The sequence below is a fragment of the Herpailurus yagouaroundi genome, unplaced genomic scaffold (assembly GCF_014898765.1).
Source record: "Herpailurus yagouaroundi ecotype Mexico unplaced genomic scaffold, PumYag 184, whole genome shotgun sequence".
Classification (NCBI taxonomy): Eukaryota; Metazoa; Chordata; class Mammalia; order Carnivora; family Felidae; genus Herpailurus; species Herpailurus yagouaroundi.
Window position 1 is genome coordinate 7,748,357 of NW_024412415.1, and position 22,824 is coordinate 7,771,180.

At 48.4% G+C, this 22,824-nt stretch overlaps 2 protein-coding genes across 7 annotated transcripts in view; one reads left to right on the forward strand and one right to left on the reverse strand.

The window, feature by feature from the left end:
• Nucleotides 1–10,119, reverse strand: part of PPP1R14D (protein phosphatase 1 regulatory inhibitor subunit 14D) — a 26,428-nt gene extending 16,309 nt beyond the window's left edge. The window contains exons 1-2 of one of the 2 annotated variants that reach the window (XM_040492318.1): nucleotides 9,754–10,119; nucleotides 6,040–6,171 (exon numbers count right to left, since the gene is read on the reverse strand). The gene's annotated coding sequence lies outside the window, so the exon portion shown is untranslated. Of the gene's footprint in view, nucleotides 1–6,039; nucleotides 6,172–9,026; nucleotides 9,414–9,753 lie in introns of those variants that run through there. The other variant, XM_040492317.1, reaches the window with a different exon arrangement.
• SPINT1 (serine peptidase inhibitor, Kunitz type 1) lies at nucleotides 9,651–22,244 on the forward strand. Of its 5 annotated transcripts, none has more exons than XM_040492308.1 (11): nucleotides 9,651–9,761; nucleotides 10,062–10,601; nucleotides 18,338–18,465; nucleotides 18,694–18,832; nucleotides 18,929–19,114; nucleotides 19,283–19,309; nucleotides 19,633–19,758; nucleotides 19,875–19,925; nucleotides 20,601–20,771; nucleotides 20,960–21,007; nucleotides 21,368–22,244. In XM_040492308.1, the coding sequence occupies exons 2-11, from the start codon at nucleotides 10,142–10,144 to the stop codon at nucleotides 21,589–21,591; spliced, it is 1,560 nt and encodes a 519-aa protein (XP_040348242.1). In that variant the 5' UTR covers nucleotides 9,651–9,761; nucleotides 10,062–10,141; the 3' UTR covers nucleotides 21,592–22,244. The 5 variants fall into 5 exon arrangements, with proteins under 5 accessions (XP_040348242.1, XP_040348243.1, XP_040348244.1 ...); XM_040492309.1 differs by having other exon boundaries at nucleotides 9,736–9,848; nucleotides 18,929–19,099; XM_040492310.1 differs by having other exon boundaries at nucleotides 9,738–9,848.
• Nucleotides 22,245–22,824: the final 580 nt, after the last annotated feature.

Here is a 22,824-nt window from a genome sequence, read left to right on the forward strand (position 1 = left end):
AGGGTGGAAATGAGTGCTAGGGAGGCCTCTAATATGCAGCCTGTAGACTCAGCTGTTACTTTGATGACCTGTTACACATAACAATGGCAAGCATTATTATGATAGTTCCTCCATCCTATCTTCTTGAAGAGTTTGGGAGCCCTTTCAGGAAAAGGAACCAGATCAGAAGACTCAATGAGTTTTGTTCATTAACCTAGTCACTTAATAACAAAGATTTTATGAGCTCATCTAGCAGGCCAAGTGTTATGCTCAGTACTGGAGATTGGTGATCCAAAGAAACACAGTCCCTGCCTTCATGGAACTGAACAGTTTAGGGTAAAAATAAACAAATATTCATCAACTAATCAAATGTAAAGTTGCAACTGTATTTAGTTATCCGGAAAAGAAGGTAAAAGGTGCTATGTTGAGGGTGTGACCTAGCAAGTGGTAGCATTTTGAACTGAGTTCTTAAGGATGAGTAGGAGTTAACTAGGCACAGGGACCAGCAGGAATGGATCTGGCAGAAGGTAGGGCAAATGCAAAGGTTCTGTGGCAGGAGGGAGATGTTGAGTACAAGGACTAAAAGGCCAGTGGGGCTAGAACAGAGAGAGGAGGGAGGAAATTGTGAGTCATGAGGCAGAGTGGGTAGAGGTATCTACACAGGGCTCTGTAATCCACATTAAGGAATTTTGTCTCTATCCTAAGAGTACTGGAAGTCACAACAAAATCTTATGTAATAGTGGTGGGGTAGGCTGACATGTTCAAATTTAAATTTCCGAAAGACGGGGAATCAGAGAGTACAAAAAGCCTGAAGGAGATCAGTTAGGAGGCCACTGCTGTAGGGCTTAACTGGAGGAGGTAGTGTTGTTGGTAGTGAAAAGGGTATAAAGGGACAGATTGGAAAGCTATTTAGGGGATCCTAGTTAATAGAACTTGGTGATGGATTGGGGACACAAAATATGCAAACTTCATAGACACCTACACTGCGACACAGACAGGTTCATGCATGGAGCCTCTGTGAGCCTATTTCCTCATCTGTAAACTGGAGGTTGTGGAGATTTTGCAAGAGCATGCGGCATGACTCCTGTGAGGCTCAATGGCACACAAATGAGTTATGCCCATTATTTATGTGTAAGGCTCCTTACTGACATTCTTCCATTTTTGCATTCACACACAGCTCACTGCCCTATGAGCATCACCATGCATCAATTAGTTTGCCTGAGATAAGGGAATCATGCCCCAAGATAACATGGAAAGAAAAAACCACAAGGACAGCAGGGCCACTTCAGGGTGGGTAAACAAAGAGGGTGCTGCCCTGGGCAGAGGTGAGGGTGTCTGCCTTGCTCCCCTGGCCTGCCCTAAATCCAGTGGGGGGTATAAAATGGGCAACAGGAAGATATCATCAGAACTATGCTCTTCTTGGGGCTCCTGGGTGGCTCAGTCAGTTAAGCAGCTGACTCGGTTTTGGCTCAGGTCACGATTTCATGATTCCTAGGATTGAGCCCTATGTTGGGCTATATGTTGAGAGAACGGAGAGTGCTTGGGATTCTGTCTCTCCCCCTCTCTCTGCCTCTCCCCCACACTCACTCTCCGCCTCCTCAAAATAAATAAACTTAAAAAACAAAAAGAACTAAGCTGTTTTTAAATGTCTCTTCTCTTCCTCCTCTTATTAAACATTTTTATTTATAGGGGGACCTGGCTGCTTAGTCAGTATAACACATGACTCTTGATCTCGGGGTCATGAATTCGAGTCCCATGCTGGGTGTAGAGATTACTTAACTAAAAAAAAAAAAAAAATTTATTATGGAAGAAAAACATGTTCATTTTAGAAAAGTTTCTAAATTCTCTTTTCTTTTCTTTTTTTTAGATTTTATTTTTAAATAATCTCTACACCTAACATGGGGCTCAAACTCACAACCCTGACATTGAGAGTCGCATGGTCCTCTGACTGAGCCAGCCAAGTGCCCCAACATTTCCAAATTTTCTAAAACATTAAAAATTCCTCACAATCCCACCACATAAAACCATGACTGCTAACTTCTGGCAAACTTTGAAAGTTTGACATTCTGGCAAACTTCTTCTAGTCTTTTTTCTGTGCACATGTAACATAGTTAAGAAAATGCTAATATACAATATATAATTATTTGGGAAACTTTAAAAACTATTATTATTCAAGAAATATGTTTAAAGATGACATGTTCCTTGTAGAAAATTTTTAAATATAGATAAAGAAGAAAAGTATAAATGATCTGTTTGGTATGTTTATTTTTCCTTTTTCATAGAGCTTTGCTTGTTTTGGATTTCCATGAAATTAGATCATTTTGTAACATATGCAAGCCATTTTATAATTTTATATCTTTTGAATACTTATTAAGTAGTTTTGTACATATCTTTTTTTAAATCTGCAGAGTTTTTCAAAATTTGGGCCATAAAAAAAATTGTAGATGATGACTCAAAGTAAGAAATTCATTTAATATCATAATGCATACATATATAAACATGAAATGAAAATTTTCTTTTTATTATTATTATTTTTTAAATTTACATCCACGTTAGTTAACATATAGTGTAATAATGATTTCAGGAATAGAATTTAGTGATTCATCACTTACAAATTACACTCAATGCTCATCCCCACAAGTGTCCTCCTTAATGCTACTTGCCTATTTAGCCCATCCCCCCACTCACAACCCCTCCAGCAATCCTCTGTTCGTTCTCTGAATTTAAGAGTCTCTTATGGTTTGTCCCCCTCCCCGTTTTTATATTATTGCTTCCCTTCCCTTTATGTTCATCTGTTTTGTGTCTTAAGTTCCACATGAGTGGAGTCATATATTTGTCTTTCTCTGATTTATTTCACTTAGCGTAATACCCACTAGTTCCATCCACATAGTTGTAAATGGCAAAATTTCATTCTTTTTGATTGCCGAGTAATACTCCCTTGTATATATATGCCACATCTTCTTTATCCATTCATCCATCGATGGACATTTGGGCTCTTTCCATACTTTGGCTACCACTGATTGTGCTGCTATAAACATTGGGGTGCAGGTGCCCCATCAAAACAGCATTCCTGTATCCTTTGGATAAGTACCTAGTAGTGCAATTGCTGGGTCATAGGGTAGTTTTATTTTAAATTTTTGAGGAACTGCCATACTGTTTTCCAGAGTGGCTGCACCAGTTTGCATTCCCACCAACGATGCAAAAGAGATCCTCTTTCTCCACATCCTCGCCAACATCTGTTGTTGCCTGAGTTGTTCATGTTAGCCATTCTGACAGGCGTAAGGTGGTATCTCCTTGTGGTTCTGATTTGTATTTCCCTGATGGTGAGTGATGTTGAGCATTTTTTCATGTGTCTGTTAGCCATCTGGATGTCTTCTTTGGAGAAGTGTCTATTCATGTCTTCTGCCCATTTCTTCACTGGATGATTTGTTTTTAGGGTGTTGAGTTTGATAAGTTCTTGATAGATTTTGGATACTAACCCTTTATCTGATATTTCATGTGCAAATATCTTCTCCCATTCTGTAGGTTGTCTTTTAGTTTTGTTGATTGTTTCCTTCACTGTGACGAAGATTTTTATGTTGATTAGGTCCCAATAGTTCATTTTTGCTTTTGTTTCCCTTCCCTCTGGAGACATGTCAAGTAAGAAGTTGCTGCAGCTGAGGTCAGGGAGGTTGTTGCCTGTTTTCTCCTCTAGGATTTTTGATGGCTTCCTGTCTTCGGTTTGGGTCTTTTGTCCATTTTGAGTTTATTTTTGTGTATGTTGTAAGAAAGTGGTCCAGGTTCATTCTTCTGCAGGTCACTGTCCAGTTTTCCCAACACCATTTGCTGAAGAGACTGTCTTTTTTCCATTGGATATTCTTTCCTGCTTTGTCAAAGATTAGTTGGCCATACATTTGTGGGTCCATTTCTGGGTTTTCTATTCTGTTCTATTGAACTATGTGTCTGTTTTTGTGCCAGTACAATACTGTCTTGATGATTACAGCTTTGTAATAGAGCTTGAAGTTTGGAATTATGATGCCTCCAGCTTTGGTTTTCTTTTTCAGGATTGCTTTGACTAGTCACGGTCTTTTCCAGTTCCATGCAAATTTTAGGATTCTTTGTTCTAGCTCTGTGAAGAATTCTGGTGTTATTTTGATAGGGATTGCTGAAGTGAAAATTTTCTTATGAAGAGAAACTTACCTTTATTTTGATATTTTTAACTCTATTTCATTTTATTTTTTCAAATGCTAACAGCAAGTCAGTTTGTTTTCAAGACTCACTAATGGATTCCAACCTCTTCTATTAGCAACAATTCCATGATACAGTTAATCCCCTATCATTAGATATATGGATTGCTACCAGTTTTTTGCCATTATAAATAGTACTGTTCTGAACATCCCTGTAACTATTCCTTTGTTAGCATTCCATGATTTTTCTTTTCCCTTAAGAGAAATTTCTAGAGGTGGGGCTACAAGGGTGTGTAAAATTTTAGGGGAGTTTGATATTTATGGTCATATTAGCTCTCTAAAAAGTTGTACCAAAGAAACTGTTTATAGTTTGATATCCTATTTTTTTCAGTTAACGAATACATTAGTCATATAAAGCTGCATAACAAATTATCCCAAAATTTTACAGCTTAAAACATTAAGTATTTATTTTATTTTATTTTTTAATTTTTTTAAGGTTTTTTAATTTATTTTTGAGACAGAGAGAGACAGAGCATGAACGGGGGAGGGTCAGAGAGAGAGGGAGACACAGAATCTGAAACAGGCTCCAGGCTCTGAGCTGTCAGCACAGAGCCTGACGCGGGGCTTGAACTCACGGACCGTGAGATCATGACCTGAGCTGAAGTCGGACGCTCAACCGACTGAGCCACCCAGGCACCCAAAACATTAAGTATTTATTATATCACTATTTCAGCAGGCGGCTTGGCTGGCTCCTCTGGGTAAGGGATTCTCAGAAGGCTGCAAGTCAGGTGCTGTCAAGGGCTGTTGCTCAGAGACATTAATCCCTTGCCACAAGGACCTCTCTAGAGGACTCCTCGCCACATGGCAGCTACCTTCCGCTAGAGCCAGGGCATGAGAGGAAGGTGGTAGGCAAGCAAGGTAGAAGTCACAGTCTTTTTGTACCCTAATCTAGGAAGTGACATGCCATGACTTTGCTGTTTTCTATTCATCAGAAGTCAGTTACTAGGCCCAGCCACCCTCAAGGGGAAAAGATGACACAGGGCATGAAAATCAGAAGGGCTAGATAACTGGTGGCAATTTAGAAGTCACCTACCACGATGGAATACCGTGTGGGCATTTTTGCATTAGTATAATTCTTTTTAAATGCCCCTTTAAGAGGCGCCTGGGTGGCTCAGTCGGTTAAGCATCTAACTCCGGCTCGGGTCATGATCTCACGGTTCGTGAGTTCGAGCCCCGCATAAGGCTCTGTGCTGACAGCTCAGAGCCTGGAGCCTGCTTTGGATTCTGTGTCTACCTCTCTCTCTGCACACCCACCCCACCAGCTTGCGCTCTGTCTCTATCTCTCAGAAATGAATAAACATTAAAAAAAATTAAAATGTCTCTTCAAGGCTGTAGTAATATCCAAGAAGATCTGTCTCCCTTAAATAAAGATTGAACCAATCACAGTGGCCTCACCCTGAAAAGTATTGCATTACTTTCCCCAAAATTCCTTACCAAAAATTATTGGTTCTACATTATCAAGAGAATTCATGGGCTTTGACTTAGATAATTAAAATGGAAATTTATTTCTAAAATTTATTGTTTATTCGTTCCTGGGTTTCGTCACCAAAAAATAAAATAAATAAAATGAAATGAAATGAAATGAAATGAAATATATTGTTTATGATCACTAAATAAGTAAAACCAAAATTTAATCTGTAAATATATTATCCTTCCATTTCAGTTATTATTGCCACATAACAAACCACCCCAAAATACAAAGACGTAAAACAAATACAGCCATTTATTTACTCCCAGTTCTGCATCTTGGGCAGGGCTTGGCAGGTGCAGCCAGTCTCTGAGGGGCAGCTGGACTGAGGTTAAGGATAGAAGATGGCTTCACACAGCTACTCACCTGGGGTGGCTTCAAGATAGCTGTACTCCTCTCTCTCTTCCTTCATTGTCTCACATCCTCCAGGGGATTGCTCTCTTCAGGTAGCCTCTTGCTCCTGCAGGGGAGTCAAGCTTCTTTGTGTCACAACTGGTTCTAAGAGGGAAAAATGCAAGCCATGTGGCTACAGCCCGGAAGTCACAGGGTACCACTTCTGCATGTCCTGTTGGTCAAAGCAAGTTACAGATTCAAAGGTAAGGGAACACAGATGCCACCTCTTGGTGGGAGGAGCAGTGTGCATATACGGGAAGGTGAAGTAGGGTCTACCACCTTTGCTGGCCATCACTGTAGACAACCCACCACACCTACTGATAGAAACCACCAGATCACCATCTGAGACAAGGTAGTCAGCATTCCTTTTCTAGCAGTGGTGTTAAGGACTGAATATTCTCACCAAAGCACCCAATCCTAAGAGTAATGGTTGGTACCGGTGATATGGCACATAAGAATGAAGTCAGTAGCATAAACCCAGGCCTACTCTTCTCCAAGCTCACAGAGGGAGGGTGAGCCACATGGTCTAACAAAAGAGCTAACTTACCCAGACAGCTCCTCTTGGGCCTGCAATAAACAATTAGAAAACCATATCATCTGGAAATGCTTTGCAGGAAGGCATGGCAGAATCATGGAAAGGGCACAAGGTTGGCAGTCAGGAGACCTTAAGTCTGCATGTGGCCCTCTGCTACACATTAGCTCTGTGTCTCTGAACAAATCAAGGACAAGTCTCTGAGCTCAGTTTCCTATATGTAAGGGGAACACCCTTAGCTAAGCCCCTCAACAGGTTTAACACTCTTTGCTTCTCTACAAAGTGTACTTTATGAATCCATCCAGGGGACAGCTGGCTCTGTGCACACTGCCAGAGAGGCTATGGGGGGGGGGGGCGGTCACTAAGGGTCTAAACAGGTAAAGGGCAGATGAAGGCAAGGCTGGAGGAGGCAACCTCATGCAGCATGCAAGGTGGCCTGGAGTTCATCTGGAAGCTGGCACAGAGCTCAGAGCAAGGGCAGCAATGGCAGTAGACAGAAGGGATAGGTGTGACCCAATACCAGAGAGACTGTCAGTACCCAGGAGCCAGCTAGATGTTTGCAGGGAAAGCCCAAGGAAAGGCAGAGGGCAAAGATAACTCCTAAGTGGCAGGGACAATGAGACCAGGAGAGAAAGGGGAGAGAGGAGCAATTTGGCGCTAAATATGACGAATGTGGAGACTGTCAGGATATATTTCTGGTCTTCATTGTGGAAACTCACTAAAGGGAACTTGGAAGATAACTTAAAAACTAGAAAGAAGAAAACGTTACCCCATATTCCCGCCATTCAAATGCCATTGCTTTCACCACTTGGGTGGACTATCTTAGTCTTTTTTCCTCTCATGTGTAGTTTTTTTTCTCAGTATGTAGGAAGCAGTATAAAGTGGTAGGAAAAGTGTAGTTTTTGACGGCAGAGAGACTTGGAATAAAATTCTAGCTCTGTTACTTTTGAGCACTCATGGTATCAAATGTTTTATCTGCAGTAACTCATTTAATCTTCATAATAACCTCTGAGGCCCCACTTCATACACAAGGAGACCAAGGCACAGACAGGCTAAATAACTTGCCAAAGGCCACACAGATAGTAAGTGGCAGGTGAGAGTTAAACCCAGAAGCCTGAGTCTAAAGTCCACATACTCAAGCCCTATCCAGCCCTGCCTCCCACTCTTCACTGTGAGCTCAAGGGAGTTAGTGAACTTCTCTGCAAACTGGAAACTATTCTCAGAGTAGCTGTGAGCATAAGCAATTATGTCAAGTTGTGCCAGCATCTTAACTAAAGGGGGCTGCCCACCACTTGAAAATGAGTTTTTATTTCTGGCAAGCTAAATCTGTGGGCAGGGTGGAAGGTCCAGCTGAAGTCAGAGTTGCAAGTGTAGTAAAGCCCAGGGTTTAGGTGCTAAAGCAATGGAATTGGTCTGCCTAGACTCTGATCCTCCCTCTGCTACCTGCTACATTACCTGTCTGAGCCTGTCTGTTCACCTGTAAAATGGGGATAAAAATAGTACCTACTTTCTTGGTTTGTTTTCAGTATATAGGGCAACGTGTGGGAAGTACTTAAAAACAGCATTCGGGCATTGTCAGCACTTGATAAATACAGGTTTTTGTAATGGTGTAGATGGATGTAATGATAAATCTATGGTTATGTCACGTCACTATAAGGTCATAGTCTCCTGTGTTAGGATTCTTGTATGTATAAGGTATTGGGGGAGGCAGAAATCTGCTCACAACAAAACCCTTTCTCCCCAGTAACTGCACAATCTTTTGCTGCATTCTCATCATAACACCATTGTCCTGTGTCCACCAGTGTGTGAGGGGCAATGAGAAAAAAAGCAGAAAATCCAGAGGAGGGGGACAGACCCCAGATTCCCACCCCTAACACTCATAATGTAGGCAGTTGAGGAGTGTTGCAGGTCATCCAGGAAAATGATCAAAGGGTGGCTACAGGACTTAGTAGGTAAAGCTGCTCTAGATGAGAAATTAGGAAGAACGTTCTCACTGGGCGGGATTTGTTAGATCATCATGAAAAGGTGTGGAATCTCTTTTTGGGGAGAGCATTAACAAGGCCAATCTTGCTCTGTAAGAATGAATGGTCTTTAAGAGGAGTTCTTCACTCATGGTTTCAAGGAACCCACAGATCTGTGAAGGTCATTATCTCAATTACTTTGACGAGCTGGAGCTTCTAGCTTCCAAGGATGGCATTCTACTGGAAGAGGACGACCAGCTCTTGACCAGGAGCACCCTCTTAGTGGGAGAGAAGAGGGAACCTGTACTCCAGGGAAGGAGGCGGCAGACCAATGAGAGCTAACAGGGACTCAGCTCTGACAGAGACCTGAATGTAAACCTCAGTACAAGGAAGGGCCTCAAACAAAATGGAACCACTGCAGGTCTAGCAGGGAAACCTGGAAGGAGGAAATCGCCTCAACTGCTCACTCTGGCAGAAAGGAGGGCTTCCCGGAGCTGGCAAGGGCGGTGACGCTGGAGCAGGCATCCGGGATTCCAGTTACCAAAGGTGCAGCCCCACAGCTTCTGGGATCTCTTCCCGCCACGAGATGAAAATGATTTCCCGAGGACTGACGACGGCGGCAAGATCGTTTGCCGTTGGCGTCGGGCTTTGCCCCATTTCTCCTCCCCTAGCTCCTTCTCAAGGGCCTCAGGCCAGGAGCTGGAAATGCTGGCCCCGACCGGAAAGGGAGGCGGGAGTGCTGGACCCCCGAATGGACGACTCTGCTGCGGCGTCCAGGCCAGAGAACCGGCTGCACTTCTGGGGTGCGGGGCCCTGCCGTGAGGCTGGCCTCGCGGAGCCTACGTAGAGCAGCGTCGAGGGGCGCCGCCCGGGGCCGGGACCCAGAGACGGTGCCGGGACCCAGAGACGGTGCCGGGAGCAGTCCGCGGGGGAAGGGGTCCGGAGACATGGGGTGGCGGTGGCGGAGCGCGACGGGGCAGGGCGGGCAGGTGGCGGCGCAACGGCAGTAGGCGGGGCCGGCGGCGCTGGGGTTAATGTCCGCCCCGCCTCGGTCGCACTGACTCAGTTTCACCAGAAACCCGGGGAGGAAGTGGCCGAGCCTCAGCGCACCCGGCACCGGGGCGGAAGCGGGGGCCCGAGCCGCGCAGGAAGCCGGGACCGGAACCTCGGCAGGGGCAGCCCCACCCCACTCACCTGCGCAGGTAACCCGGGCCCCGGAGCGCGAGGCGGGGACGGAGCGGGCTCGGAGCATGTGTGGCCCTTTGTTCTGCGCTGCTGCGTGTGCCCGGGTACGTGAGCTCCTTAGCCGTCCATCTGGGGGTCCGAGAGCGGCCGGGTCACGGGAGTGGGAGTGGGAGGGCTGGGCCCGCGTACCCTTCCTCACTCCCGGGGCCTGGGGTGCTCCCCAGCCCTCTTCTCGACTTCCTCCTGGCCTGCCCGCCTCCCTGGAAGTCTCCGGCTGATCCGGTGTGTCTCCTCCTCCGTCTCCTCCCCTCTTTCAGGTCTCAAGCACCCTCGGAGCCCAGAGGGCCGCACAGTGAAGGTGACCCCCGTGGGGAGGAGGGCAACGGCCGCGGGAAGGATGATGGCCCGTGCCCGCCTCTCCCAGGCCAGCGTCCCAGCAATCACCGTGTGGCTCCTGTGCGCCCTCGATCTCTTGGGCACCGAGGCCGGGCCGCCGCCCGCGCCCCCCGGCCTGCCCGCGGGAGGCGCCTGCCTGGACCGCTTTACCGCCGGGGTGCCTGCCTTCGTGCTCGACACCGAGGCCTCGGTCGGCAACGGGGCCACCTTCCTGGGCTCCCCGACCGTGCGCCGCGGCTGGGACTGCGTGCGCGCCTGCTGCACCACCCAGAACTGCAACCTGGCGCTGGTGGAGCTGCAGCCCGACGGCGGGGAGGACGCCATTGCCGCTTGCTTCCTAATGAACTGCCTCTACGAGCAGAACTTCGTGTGCAAGTTCGCACCCAGGGAGGGCTTCATCAACTACCTCACGCGGGAGGTTTACCGCTCCTACCGCGAGCTTAGGACCCAGGGCTTTGGAGGTAAGTACGAGGGGACCCGGTTGTATGGATGTGGGGAGACTCAGAAAAGGGACTGGTAATGGAGTCCTGGAGGAGGCGAGCATCATAAAGGAGTGAGGAGGACAGTCCCATTCAGCCCTGACTCCTCCTTAGAAGTGGGCAGTATAAACAGTAAACACAGGACAGGCTACTAGAGTGGGGAGGGGTGACATCCTAAAATCCAGACTCTGGCTCCCTAATTCAGGATGTTGAGTGGGCTGGTGCTCTCGGATGTGTGTTTGGGAGAGAGGAGGCAGCTCCTCCGGATTCCCGGATTCCCGATTGCTGGCCCTCATATGCTAAGTCAGGGAGTGAGTCGTCTGGAGGCCACCTGGTGACTAGCTAGACACCCCTGGCCAAGCACTGTGCTAGGTGCCTTGAGGCCCTGTCAAGTGAGCCCGGGGAAGGATAGTCTGCTTCTCTGCTGCTGGGCTTGGGACTGGTTAGCATCTCTCTGCGCCCCCTCTTCCCACCTATTGGCCTTTTGGTGGTATGGGGACAACTCCAAGACCCCAAATGCTAAAGAAGAAGCCCAGTCTGAGGTTGACCCAAAAGAGGAAGGGGTGGTGTTGTGGGCACAGTAGCCAGAGGCTCTGGGTGGGGGTGAGCAGGGTTGCTGAGTGAGTCAGCCCACTGGTATGTATACCTGGTAGGGGAGGGATGTCAGCTGTCCAGGCAGGTGTGTGTGTATGCGGGTGAGCCAGGCAGGGCTCTCCCAGCTTAGGATGTGATAGCCAAGCTACAAGGTCTGCTCACCATGTTTACTTCCAGGGATAAGGGCAAAGTGGGGGCTCCTCCTCCTTGCTGGCACTGAGCAGTCAGCTGGGGTTGGGGCCCCTCCAGAGACCTTCGTTCCCCATTTTCTCTGTCTGATGTTCTGGCCAGGTGGGGCTCCAGGGCAGGGATGGGTCACAACTGATAACCTCTGTTAGCACTTTATAGTTTACTGATTGCTGTGCCACTTAGACTCTGACTTAGGCCTCATGATAACCACTTCTGAAAAGGGTGCTATTAGTTGTCATCCCACTTTTTAGATTAGGAGACCGACTCCCATGTTAAATAATTTGCGCAGCATTGAGGAGGGCACCTGTTGGGATGAGCACTGGGTGTTGTATGGAAACCAATTTGACAATAAATTAATAATAATAATAATAATAATAATAATTTGCCCAGGATAGCACTGCCCATAAATCGGAGACGTGGGACTCAATCCAGGCAGGATCTCCAAAAGTTCTATGCTGGTTTTCACACAAGGCCACGTTTTTGGTATAAACCTAGCTTTCTGACCCATGATAGCCCAGCAGATAATAGAACCAGAGACTGGGAGCTCAGGGGCCAGGACTGGGCTGGTACTCAATCTGGGGGTGGTCTCCGTTCTGGAAAGAGGAAAAAGGACTTTCCAGCTTTTTCCTGGGCCAAACTCTCTCTCACGTTAGGGACCCACTCTTCTCCCCATCCTTCTTCCAGTAGCTCTCTTGGGTCTCTGAGGAGAGGTGGGATGGGGATTCTGGGTGGGGGAGGGGGGAGAGTAGGCACCATCTCTGGGGCAGGCTGGGCCACCTGAGTCCCACTGGGCCAGGGCCTGAGCCTGTTCCACAAGGAAGTAGCAGAGAGTGTAGGTGGTGATGACTCTAATTGACCTGAGCTTCTTGTGCCTTCCTGATCTGACAGAGAATCCATGGGAGTTCTGCTCCAGGGCCAGCACCTGAAACTCTGGGGTCTGATCGGGGAGATGAGGTGGATGGGGCCACAGGGTCTTGCGACCAGCCTTCCTCATTTGGAAATGCCCCTACCCTGGCTGGCTTGTTTGGCACAACACAGGGTGGAGTGGGGATTTCCTGGGTTATTTAGGGAGCTGGGTAGGGCGTGAACTGAGTGCGAGCTCCAGGCCATTTTAAGGGTGCTGCAGTGCTTTGGGGGTTGGGGGGAGCTGTTTGGTATCAAGGAGTCTGTTCTCAGCTGAGCCTGGCTAGAGGTTGGAGATGGGAAAGAGCAGGATAACGTCATCTTGGAGGCTAGGGTGGACCAAGGCAGGCAAGGTGGGCACCTAGGTGTTCAGGGCATTTAAGCCTTTGATTCATTTGATTCATTCATTGGGTATAGAAATCAGGGTGGGTTGGCTTGTTCCCCTTTCCCTGTTTGTGGCCAATCTAGTCTAGATTCTTGTGGCCTCCCGAATACCCTGCTCCTTCCTTCTCTCCCCTTACTTGCCCTCCCCCTCTTTCTGTTGGAAGAGTGGCTTAGGAGGTGGAGTCTGTTTCCTGGCGATGTCCTGAGGCCTGGCAGCTGGGGAAGGGCTTCCTTTATTGCCACTCTGGCCCTTTGCTCTCTTGAGGGTGGGAAGTAGGGAGTGGTAGGGTGGGGCATCTGCCCCTTGCTCCTGGGGCCTGGGGCTGGGTGGATGTTGCTGGTTTGGCCCAAGGTGCATCACTCTGCTGTCCACTTCCACCCTGGGGGCTGGTGGGGCTAGCCTATCTGCCAGGTAGGTAGACTCCCAAGTAGTCTTGTCTTCGGCTGATTACTTTCTGAAAAATGCAAGGAGAGAGGCATGGGCGCCCCCCAGTTCACTGCCCCCATGGCTTTGTCTCTCAGAGGTCACCTCAGGACCTGCCCCTATTGGACCCTCTACTGAATGCCAGCCAAGCCCCCTGGGTACAGTTCGTCCCAGCCAGGCACTTTTCTTTCCTGCTCTTCTGGTTTTATTTCCTCTCAACCCCTGCAACCTAGGTCCTCCTTTTCGTCCTTCTAGGCCTCTGCACCTGCATCTGACATGTTTGTGGACACTCTCTCCTCCCATCCCTTTGCTGTCACTGTGTGTCCTGGTCTTCGCCCCGTTGGGTCTCCCCTCCCCTCTGCGAGTCCCCCAGTGGCTCGCTTTCTCTGCCTCATCAAAGAGGAATCTCTGTGACTCAGCCTCCTACCAGCTGCTCTTATCTCTTACCTTCTCTTCTTCCTTTCAACTCACTTACGCTTGACATAACCTTCTGTAGAGCCTCAGTGGAGGACAGTTTGGCAATGTCCGTCAAAACTGTAAATGGGGGCGCCTGGCTGGCTCAGTCGGGGGATCATGCAACTCTTGATATCGGTGTTGAGTTCAGGCTCCACATTGGGTGAAGAGATTACTTAAATAAACAAACAAACAAATAAATAAATAAATACTAAAAAAAAAAATACAAACTTGTAAATGCACATAATCCTCAACACAGTTTCACTTGTAGGAATTCATCTTGTGGCTATACTTATATGTGTGTAAACCCACTTACCAGCCAGTTACTCGTTGTAGCATTGTTTATAATAGCAAAGAATTGGAAACAATCTAAATGTCTGTTAACACATCCTATAATTGTATGTGGCAGTGCTGTTTTAATAATAATAGTAATAATAATAATAAGCCCTGAGGCAATATGGTTTGGTTTTTAGTAGGGAAGGAAGAAGAAAAGAAAGAATCTAAGTCAAGAGGAGACTGGTGTACTGGTTAAATAAGTTGTAAGTTATGATGCATTCACATGAGTACTGTGCAACCAAGAAAGGGGGAAACTCCATGTTGCTATGGAAGGATTTCCAAAATACATTGTGAGAAAAACAGGAAGAAGAACTTGCATTCTTATAAATTCAGTACTGTCTCTTGATAGTCACACACGCACATATAAAATAGAATGGTTGCCTCTAGTGAGAGGACCCTGGGAGGTTAAGGGGAAAAGGTTAAGAAAGGACAAGACTTAATACTACTCTTTTGTACTTTTTTCGGGGGGTGGGGGGCAGTAGTAAGGTTTTTGGTTTTATTTATTTTTAACTTTTTTTTTCTTTTTTTAATTTTCAGAGAGAGATAGAGAGTGGGGAGGGGCAGAGAGAGAGAGGGAGACAGAGAATCCCAAGCAGGCTCCACGCCATCAGCTTGGAGCCCAACGTGGAGCTCAAACTCATGAGCCATGAGATCATGGCCTGAGCTGAGTTCAGACACTTAACCAGTTGAGCCACCTAGGTGTCTCAAGATTTTATTGAAAGAAAAAATTAAAAATAAATAAAAATTAAAAAAATAAAGAAAAAAAATTTTTTAATGTCTCTATTTATTTTTGAGAGAGACAGAGTATGAGCAGGAGAGGGGCAGAGAGAGGGAGACACAGAATGGGAAGCAGGCTCCAGGCTCCGAGCTGTCAGCACAGAGCCCGACGCGGGGCTTGAACTCACGGAACGCGGGATCATGATCTGAGCCAAAGTCAGCTGCTTAACCAACTGAGCCACCCAGGTGCCCCTCAAGATTTTATTTTTTAAGTAATCTCTACACCCAACCAAACTTACAACCCCAAAATCAAGTCTCATGCTCCACCAACTGAGCCATACAGGTGCCCCAACTCTTTTGTACTTTTGAATTTTATATAATATATATGTATTACCTAAGTTAAAAACAACCCTAAGATAATGAAAAGCAATCAAAATCACTCCTCTAAGTAGGTGAGTGGACTGCAGCATGGTGTTTTATAAAGACCATGAGCTATGGAGTCAGATAGACCAGAGTTCAGATCCCTGCTGTGCTGTTCAGAAAATGAGTGACCCTGGGCAGGTTATTTAACCTCTCTAATGTCAATTTTTTCATCTGGAGAGGGGCAAGAATGCAGCTATGGTAGGATGGTTAGGAAGGTAGGTGATGGAGATTCGTGGTCAGTAAACTTTCTGTAAAGGTTCAAATAGGAAATATTTTACACTTTGTGGCCCATATAGTCTCTGTTCCAGCTGCTCAGCTCTCCTGTTGTAAGGTGAAAGCAGCTGTCAACAATATGTAAATGGGTAGATAAAGCTGTATTCCAATTTATGAACACAAAAATTTGAATTTTAGGTACTTTGCTGTGTCACAAAATAAACTATTGGCAGTTTTGTTAATAAAGACAACTCCATACCTGTCTCCAGCTCTGGCCTGTCAGAAGTCCCCACGCACACTTCCGCTGCCTGCTGGTTACTTCCTCAGTGGTCTTCCCTGCTCAAGTTCAACTTCTCTATAATTGAACTCTAGGTTCCCTCTAGATCTGGCTTCCCTTTTCTCTGTGCCCTACTCTTCTCAGTTCCCAATGCTTGTCAGACATGGAAAGCTTCTCACATCCTCCCTTCCATTCCTTTAGCTACCCCTTTAATTCAGACGACTCCCTTCACATATTCTGAACTGTGGCTCTGATCCACTCACCGGCCTCCTCTCTCCTTAGACGTTATTCCAAACAGAGGGATAGATAGCTGCTGCCCTGTGCTCAGGAGTGCCCCTGCTGCCTGGGCCCTTGGCCCCTCCCTATAGACTCCTGCACCTCGATCATACATCTAGGAGGTCAATGTCTGGTGCAGCTGTGGTCTCTAGAACTCTGTGCCACTGCTCATGGCCATGTCTGTCCCCTTCGTGTACCACTAGTTGTTAAATATTTAAATATATTTCTGCTGTGTCCACATGCTCTGGCCCTGCATTGAGGGCCCTTTATGGTCTGTCTCACCCAGGCTGGTCTCTTCAATGTCTGCCAGACTGGCCTTGCAAATTCCCAACTCCTTGCTTTGGTTCATGTTTCCTGCTGTTATCAACAACACCGCACACTTCTCTACAACCAACCAAATAAAAACAAAAACAAAAGAATTAAAAAATCCTTTTTCGCAGTGCCTGGGTGGCTCAGTCAGTTAAGTATCTGACTTCAGCTAAGGTCATGATCTCGTGGTTCATGAGTTCGAGCCCTGCGTCGGGCTGTCTGCTGTCAGCACAGAGCCTGCTTCGGATCCTCTGTCCCCCCTTCCCTCCCCCCCCCACCCCCTCACTGCTCACCCTATCTCTGTCTCTCTCAAAACTAAATAAACATTAAAAAATAATAAAATTGGGGCACCTGGGTGGCTCAGTCAGTTAAGCATCTGACTTTGGCTCAGGTCATGATCTCACAGTTCATGAGTTCGAGCTCCACGTTGGGCTGTTCGCTCTCAGCGCAGAGCCTGCTTCAGATCCTCTGCCTCACTCTCTCTTTCTCAAAAATAAACTTTTAAAATAATAATAATAATAAAATTATATATTAAAAATTATATATAAAAAATAATATTAAAGTTTTTAAAAAGGTTAAAAAAAAAGTCCTTTCTCCCTTCTCAAGAAAGCCTTCCCTATTTCTCTGACTTGCTGTGACCTCTCCCTTCTCTGTATGCCCACTTCCTTGTCTTGTACACGCACCACATATTGCTTCTCTTCTCCCAAGTTGCTTCCTGGTGTTGGGTCTTATCTGCCTGGAATCCCCTCCAATGCAGTGTGTAATTTCCTATGGCTGCTGAAACAAATTACTACAAACTTGGTGATTCAAAACAACAGAAATTTACTGTCTTACAGTTCTGGAGGCCAAAAGTCCAAAATCCAGGTGTTGCCAGGGCCATACTCCCTCTGAAGACCCTCAGGGAGAATCCTTCCTTGCCCTTTCCAGCTCCTGGTGGCGCCAGGCAGTCCTTGGCTTGTGGCTACATCACACTCCAGTTTCTGCCTGTCTTCACTTGGCCTTCCTTCTTTCTGTTTTCTCCTCTTCTGTCTTTTATAAAGACAATATATCATTGGATGGGGCCTACGCAACTAATCCAGAATGATCTCATATGAAGATGCTTAGCTTCATTACTTCTGCTAACACTCTTTTTCCAGTTAAGGTCACATTCAAAAATTCTGGAGATTAGACACAACCATATTTTCTGGGTCTACCCATTCAACCTACCACAGACAGGAATTTTGCTTTGTGCTTATTTCTCTCCAGTCCCTAACTTGAGACCGGAGGAAGCCTCAGGCACAGGCATTGTCAGGTTGAGGGAGGGTGTGATTCCCTCAAGACCCCTTATAATGGGAGGCAGAGTCTGTCTGAGGTGGCAGAGGCACCCTCCTCCTGTGGCTACATACTCTAGGACACCAAGTCTTGCCACGTTGCTGCCCAGGGACTCTGTGCTTACGGTTCTACCAGGATGGGCTTCTCAGCAGCAATCCAGAAGAGCAGAATGAGGGGTAATAGTGTTAATTACACATTTACTTATTTGGCTTTTCAAAAATCTTGTTACTTTAATTTTTTAAAGCAATTAGCACAAGTACTTGCGTATTATAGAAAATGGGGGAGGGGACACCTGGGTGGCTCAGCCAATTAAGTGTCTGACTCTTGATCTCAGCATTCTGAGTTCAAGCCCCATGTTGGGCTCTGCACTGGGTATGAAGCCTACTTAAAATAAAATAAAGAGGGGCACCAGGGTGGCTCAGTCAGTTAAGAGTCCGACTCTTGATTTCGACTCAGGTCATGAGCCCGAGTCATGGTTCATGGGATGAAGCCCCACTTCAGGCTCTTGCACTGACAGCAAGGAGTCTGCTTGGGATGCTCTCTGCCCCTCCCCCACACGTGTGCGCGCACTCTCACTGTCTCTCCAAATAAGTAAACTTAAATAAAGAAAAAGAAAATGAGAATAAGCTCCTCTCCTATATATATTTTTCCCCTAAATGGGATCAAATGACACAGGCTGTTCAGTACTTTTCTTCAGAAAGTAGGTTTTACAACATTAAACATATCTTCAGTGTAACAAAGACTATCTAAATAGAGAGCAAGATGATGATTTAGTTGTGAGCTCTTTCCTGTACCCCATGCAGGCTGCTGAGTCCTAGGTTGGTTTAGGTGTGGCCCGTATTGCTCCCCACTTCAGGAGAGCTCTGGCCCATTCAGTGAGAATTGATCTTACCTTACCTTCCCCTTCAGGGTCCCGGATCCCCAAGACCTGGGCAGGCATAGACTTGAAGGTGCAGCCCCAGGAACCGCTGGTGCTGAAGGGTGTGGAGAACACAGATTGGTCCCTACTGCAGGGTGACACAGATGTCAGAATAGAGGTGAGACACGAGGCTGGCTCCCTGACCCCCACCTCAGCTCTCCAGGGTTCCCTTTCCAGGACCATTGGCCAGCCTGAGGTTCCAGATGGTTGGGGTGGATAGAAGCTGAGGATACATTTAATACCAAGTTCCTCTGCTCTCCCTACGGAGGTGGGGGTGTGGCTGGGAGGACTGGGACAGCTGAGGGACATCGGGGGGTCCCAGCCTGATGGCTACTCCTGTGTATAGAAGAATGAGGCGGACCAGGTGAAGCTGTGGGGACTCAAGGAAGGCACCTACCTGTTCCAGCTGACAGTGGCCGACTCAGACCAGCCAGAGAGCACGGCCAATGTCACAGTTACTGTGTTGTCTGCCAAGCAGACAGAAGGTAAGGGAGGAGACAGGGAGGCAGTACCTGGAGCCGGCCCCCTCTGATGATGGGGCCCCACAGGGCCCCCTCACAAGCTTTCCTCCCCTCCCCCAGAATATTGCCTTGCATCCAACAAGGTGGGCCGCTGCCGCGGTTCCTTCCCCCGCTGGTACTACGACCCCACGGAACAGATTTGCAAGAGTTTCATTTATGGAGGTTGCTTGGGCAATAAGAACAACTACCTCCGGGAAGAAGAGTGCAAGCTAGCCTGCCGGGATGTGCAAGGTGGGCCTTTACCAGGTAGCTTGGGGACCCTGACTTTCCCCCAGGGTATGTGGTCTCTCCATTGTCAGGACAGTGGGCTTGGGAGTCGTGCATTCCCAGCCCCCACCCCCCTACCCCCAATCAGCTCATCTCTGCTGGGACCTGGCCCTGACTCCTCTCACTTGTCTGTTTTCTCTCTCCCAGGCCCCTCAATGGACAGGCACCGTCCAGGTGGGCTTTGCTCCTTTCTCTGTTCTCCTCACCCCTGCCAGGTCATGTCTTTGCCCCTGTCTGAGCTCCTTTGCCCAACCCATTCCTTCCCTCGTAGGATATGGAAGGACCACAGGCACCCCACCCACTGCAACCCAGCACCCTATCAGGAACTCCCCAGTTTGTGTGTAGGAGGGTTCGGGTGCGGGGTGCTAGAAGGGGAGCAGGGGACATGTCATAATGCTCTGCTGGGGTAGAGAAGGCCAGGTAGATGATAGATTCTGGTACTTGGTGACCTCTGCTGGAGCCTGACCTCACCCTCAACACCATCCCGCCCCATCCAGTGTGCTCTGGCACCTGTCACCCCACCGAGTTCCGCTGCAGCAATGGCTGCTGCATCGACCGCTTCCTGGAGTGTGACGACACTCCCGACTGCCCCGACGCCTCTGATGAGGCCACCTGTGAAAAATGTGAGGCCTGGGAGAGGGAGAGGCGGTGGGCAATGGAGGGGGAGGTCCTGGCCATTCATCCTGCACCCCTGCAAGACCCTTGTTTGGCCTGGGCCTCTGATCTTTCATCTTTGCAGACACCAGTGGCTTCGAGGAGCTCCAGAACATCCATTTCCCCAGTGACAAAGGTGAGGTCCTCCTCGGGTACCCTGGGTCAGGAGAGAGGCTGGCACTGCCATCCTTATTCACCCCTCCAGGATGCCAAAGGGGCCTGCTGTGTGTGCCAGGTTGCGGGTAGAAACCTGGCGGGCTCCTAGGCTCTCTTCGGCCTCATGCTTCCCATGCATCGGTCCTCCTCTTACCACCATGCCCGCATATCACTGAGGTGTTATTTACTTACCACTTTTCCTATAAATCAAATACATTTTTAACTTAATGTGTTAAAGGAAGTTTCACATCAGTAGCGTAGCACTGTTACGTGCTACAGATTGATATTAACTATTACAATAACTATAATAAAACAACATTAATTAATTTCCACTAGACATTTGCCTGCCAGGGTCAGACCTTGAGCCTTCTTTGTTAAAAAGATAGACCGTCCAGTGCTGGAGAGAAAACCGAGATCTTGACACAATCGGAAAAGCTGAAAGAAAATTGAAAAAAACGGTTACATGAGTCCATGTGGGGTATTTCTGTGCCTGAGACTGTTGTCCAGGATATGTGTGTTTCTGGGGCCCCGGAGGCCCTCACTGACTCTCAGCCTTCCTCAGCATGAGGTTGGTCAGGAGGTGGAGCCTGGTGGATGGTGGCAGGGTGGCCCCCCATGGACTCACTCATCCTTTGGCCCATTCCTTACCCCCCAGGGCACTGCGTGGACCTGCCAGACACAGGCCTCTGCCTGGAGAACATCCCACGCTGGTACTACAACCCCTTAAGTGAACGCTGTGCCCGCTTCACCTATGGTGGTTGTTACGGCAACAAGAACAATTTTGAGGAGGAGCAGCAATGTCTCGAGTCCTGTCGTGGCATCTCCAGTGAGCTGGGCAGTGGGGGAGGGGATGGAAGATGGAGAGGGGAAAGGCTGAGCTAGAGCACTCAGCGCATCAGCAGAGTGCTGCAATGGGGGTGGGGGAGGATGGCAGTGGGCCGTCTGGGGCACTGAGGAGCAACTGAGTCTCAGAGCCTTTAGTACTGATTTGTCTCTCTCCTCATTATTTTGTAGAGAAGGATGTTTTTGATCTGCAGCGGGAAAACCCCATTCCTAATGTAGGTAAGCCCCATCTGCCCTCTCACCAATGAGTAGGTATCATCTCAAGGATCAACTCCATGTGATCGCCCAAACCTGTGTTCAGAAGGATCCTGAGGCTGGCTCAAGGGACCGAGAGCTACAGTCAGTAGTGATACCTGCCGTGGCAGAGGAGGGAGGCGCCGGAAAGCGCGTGTCCTATGTTTGCCGTCAGAGTCCCAGGCCTTTCCTTGAGCTCCTAATGGAGCCCAGCTGCTTGTACGCTGGAGGTCTTTCCACACTGGCATCCATTTGACTTGGTCCCCTCTGCACAGAGTGGGAGGTTGGGCATCAGAGCTGAGCAGGCCCCGGGAGCTCCTCCATTAGGCCTCTTTTTCCCCCCAGGCTCCGTGGAGGTGGCCATTGCAGTATTCCTGGCCACCTGCATCGTGGTGGTGGTCACCATACTGGGTTACTGCTTCTTCAAGAACCAGAGAAAGGGCTTCCACAGACACCGCCACCACCACCACCACTGCCACCCCCAACCCCCTACCCCTGCCAGCTCCACAGTCTCGACCACAGAGGACACGGAGCACCTGGTCTATAACCACACAACCCGGCCCCTCTGAGCCTGGGGCTACCTTGGCCTTTCACTCTAGAACTCTCGCAGACGCTTTCCAGCTCTCACCTGGCCCTGCTTCCTTTTTGCCAAGATGGAAGCCTGAGCTGGGGAAGACTTTGGGGCCAGACCGCTCTAGCCTGTTTCCCAGGCCCACTCCTGAGGCCAGGCTCCAGCCCCTCTGGGATATGTCTCAGCTAAGCTTAGGCCTCTGGTTCCTGAGAAAGCTCCAGGGCCTGGGAGGAGCAGAAAACCTTTGAACCCAGAGTCCCACACACAGATGGACCTGTCTGCCTGGGATCTCGAAGAAGTTGGAGTTTTGTTTCCTGTTCAAAGCTGCAATGTCAGAAGCTGGAGGTCCCAGCCCTGCCCTTCAGACCTGGCCCTGCCACTATGCACAGTTAAGGGCTGGGGGGGTAGGACCTCCGTGTATATTTTGTGCTGTATAGAGTTCCTTTTTGTTTATTTAATGCCATGGGGATGGGTGAGAGGAGTGGGAAGGGGCTGCCTCTTCCCTGCCCCCAAGAGTGCACCCTGCAGAGCCTGATGCTCTGTATCCTCCCCACATGCCCCAGGGCTCTCAGGCATCACACCCCACCCATCCTCCTGCCCTCCACAGGCCCCAGTCCACCCACAGTGTAATAAAATAGTTGGTTCTATGAGGCTGCTACCTCTGCTCTGTGGGCCAGGAGAAGGACAGGGCTGCTGGGGGGAGATGGGACTGCCCCGTACAACCGGTTCAGGCTTTGGCCACCCTGTTCAGCAGGTTTCCCCACCCTTCCCGAAACTGCCCCAGCCCCCGAGGGTGGAAAGAACTGCCAAGTTTGACCACCAGAGGGGAGGGGTGAGAGGCTGTGCAAGAAGGGGGCCCAGGGAAGCTGCGGTGCTGCTGTGTAGCATTATTTCTTCCTGGTTTGAGCCTGTCAACAAGCCTGCTCAGTGTCTGGGGCAGATCCTAACTGCGGTGTATAGTGGAGGACCCAGGGGAGGGAGGGAGCAAAGGTTTGAACCCTGGTTCTTCTCCCTGTTCCCTCTGGTGTGGGGGCCCAGGTCACCCATCTCTCCTGCTCACCCACGGAAGCTTTGGCTTCTTTGCAGGAGTATAGCTGCTCCCCAAGCTCTGAGTTCCTGCCCAGGAGCTTTTAGTTGAGGTATCCTACTCCAGCCCACACCCCTCCACTTGTGTCAGCCAACTTTTGTTTGGTGCAAAAAAAAAAAAAAAAAAAAAAAAAACCTTTAATTC

What these genes read in the sequence shown, in the direction of transcription:
- SPINT1 (XM_040492308.1), top strand. Translation starts at nt 10,142, where the DNA reads ATGATGGCCCGTGCCCGCCTCTCCCAGGCCAGCGTCCCAGCAATCACC. An exon ending in GCAAGGTGGGCCTTTACCAG is followed by an intron (nt 19,115 to 19,282) that starts GTAGCTTGGGGA and finishes TCTCTCTCCCAG; the next exon opens with GCCCCTCAATGGACAGGCAC. An exon ending in AAACCCCATTCCTAATGTAG is followed by an intron (nt 21,008 to 21,367) that starts GTAAGCCCCATC and finishes TTTTCCCCCCAG; the next exon opens with GCTCCGTGGAGGTGGCCATT.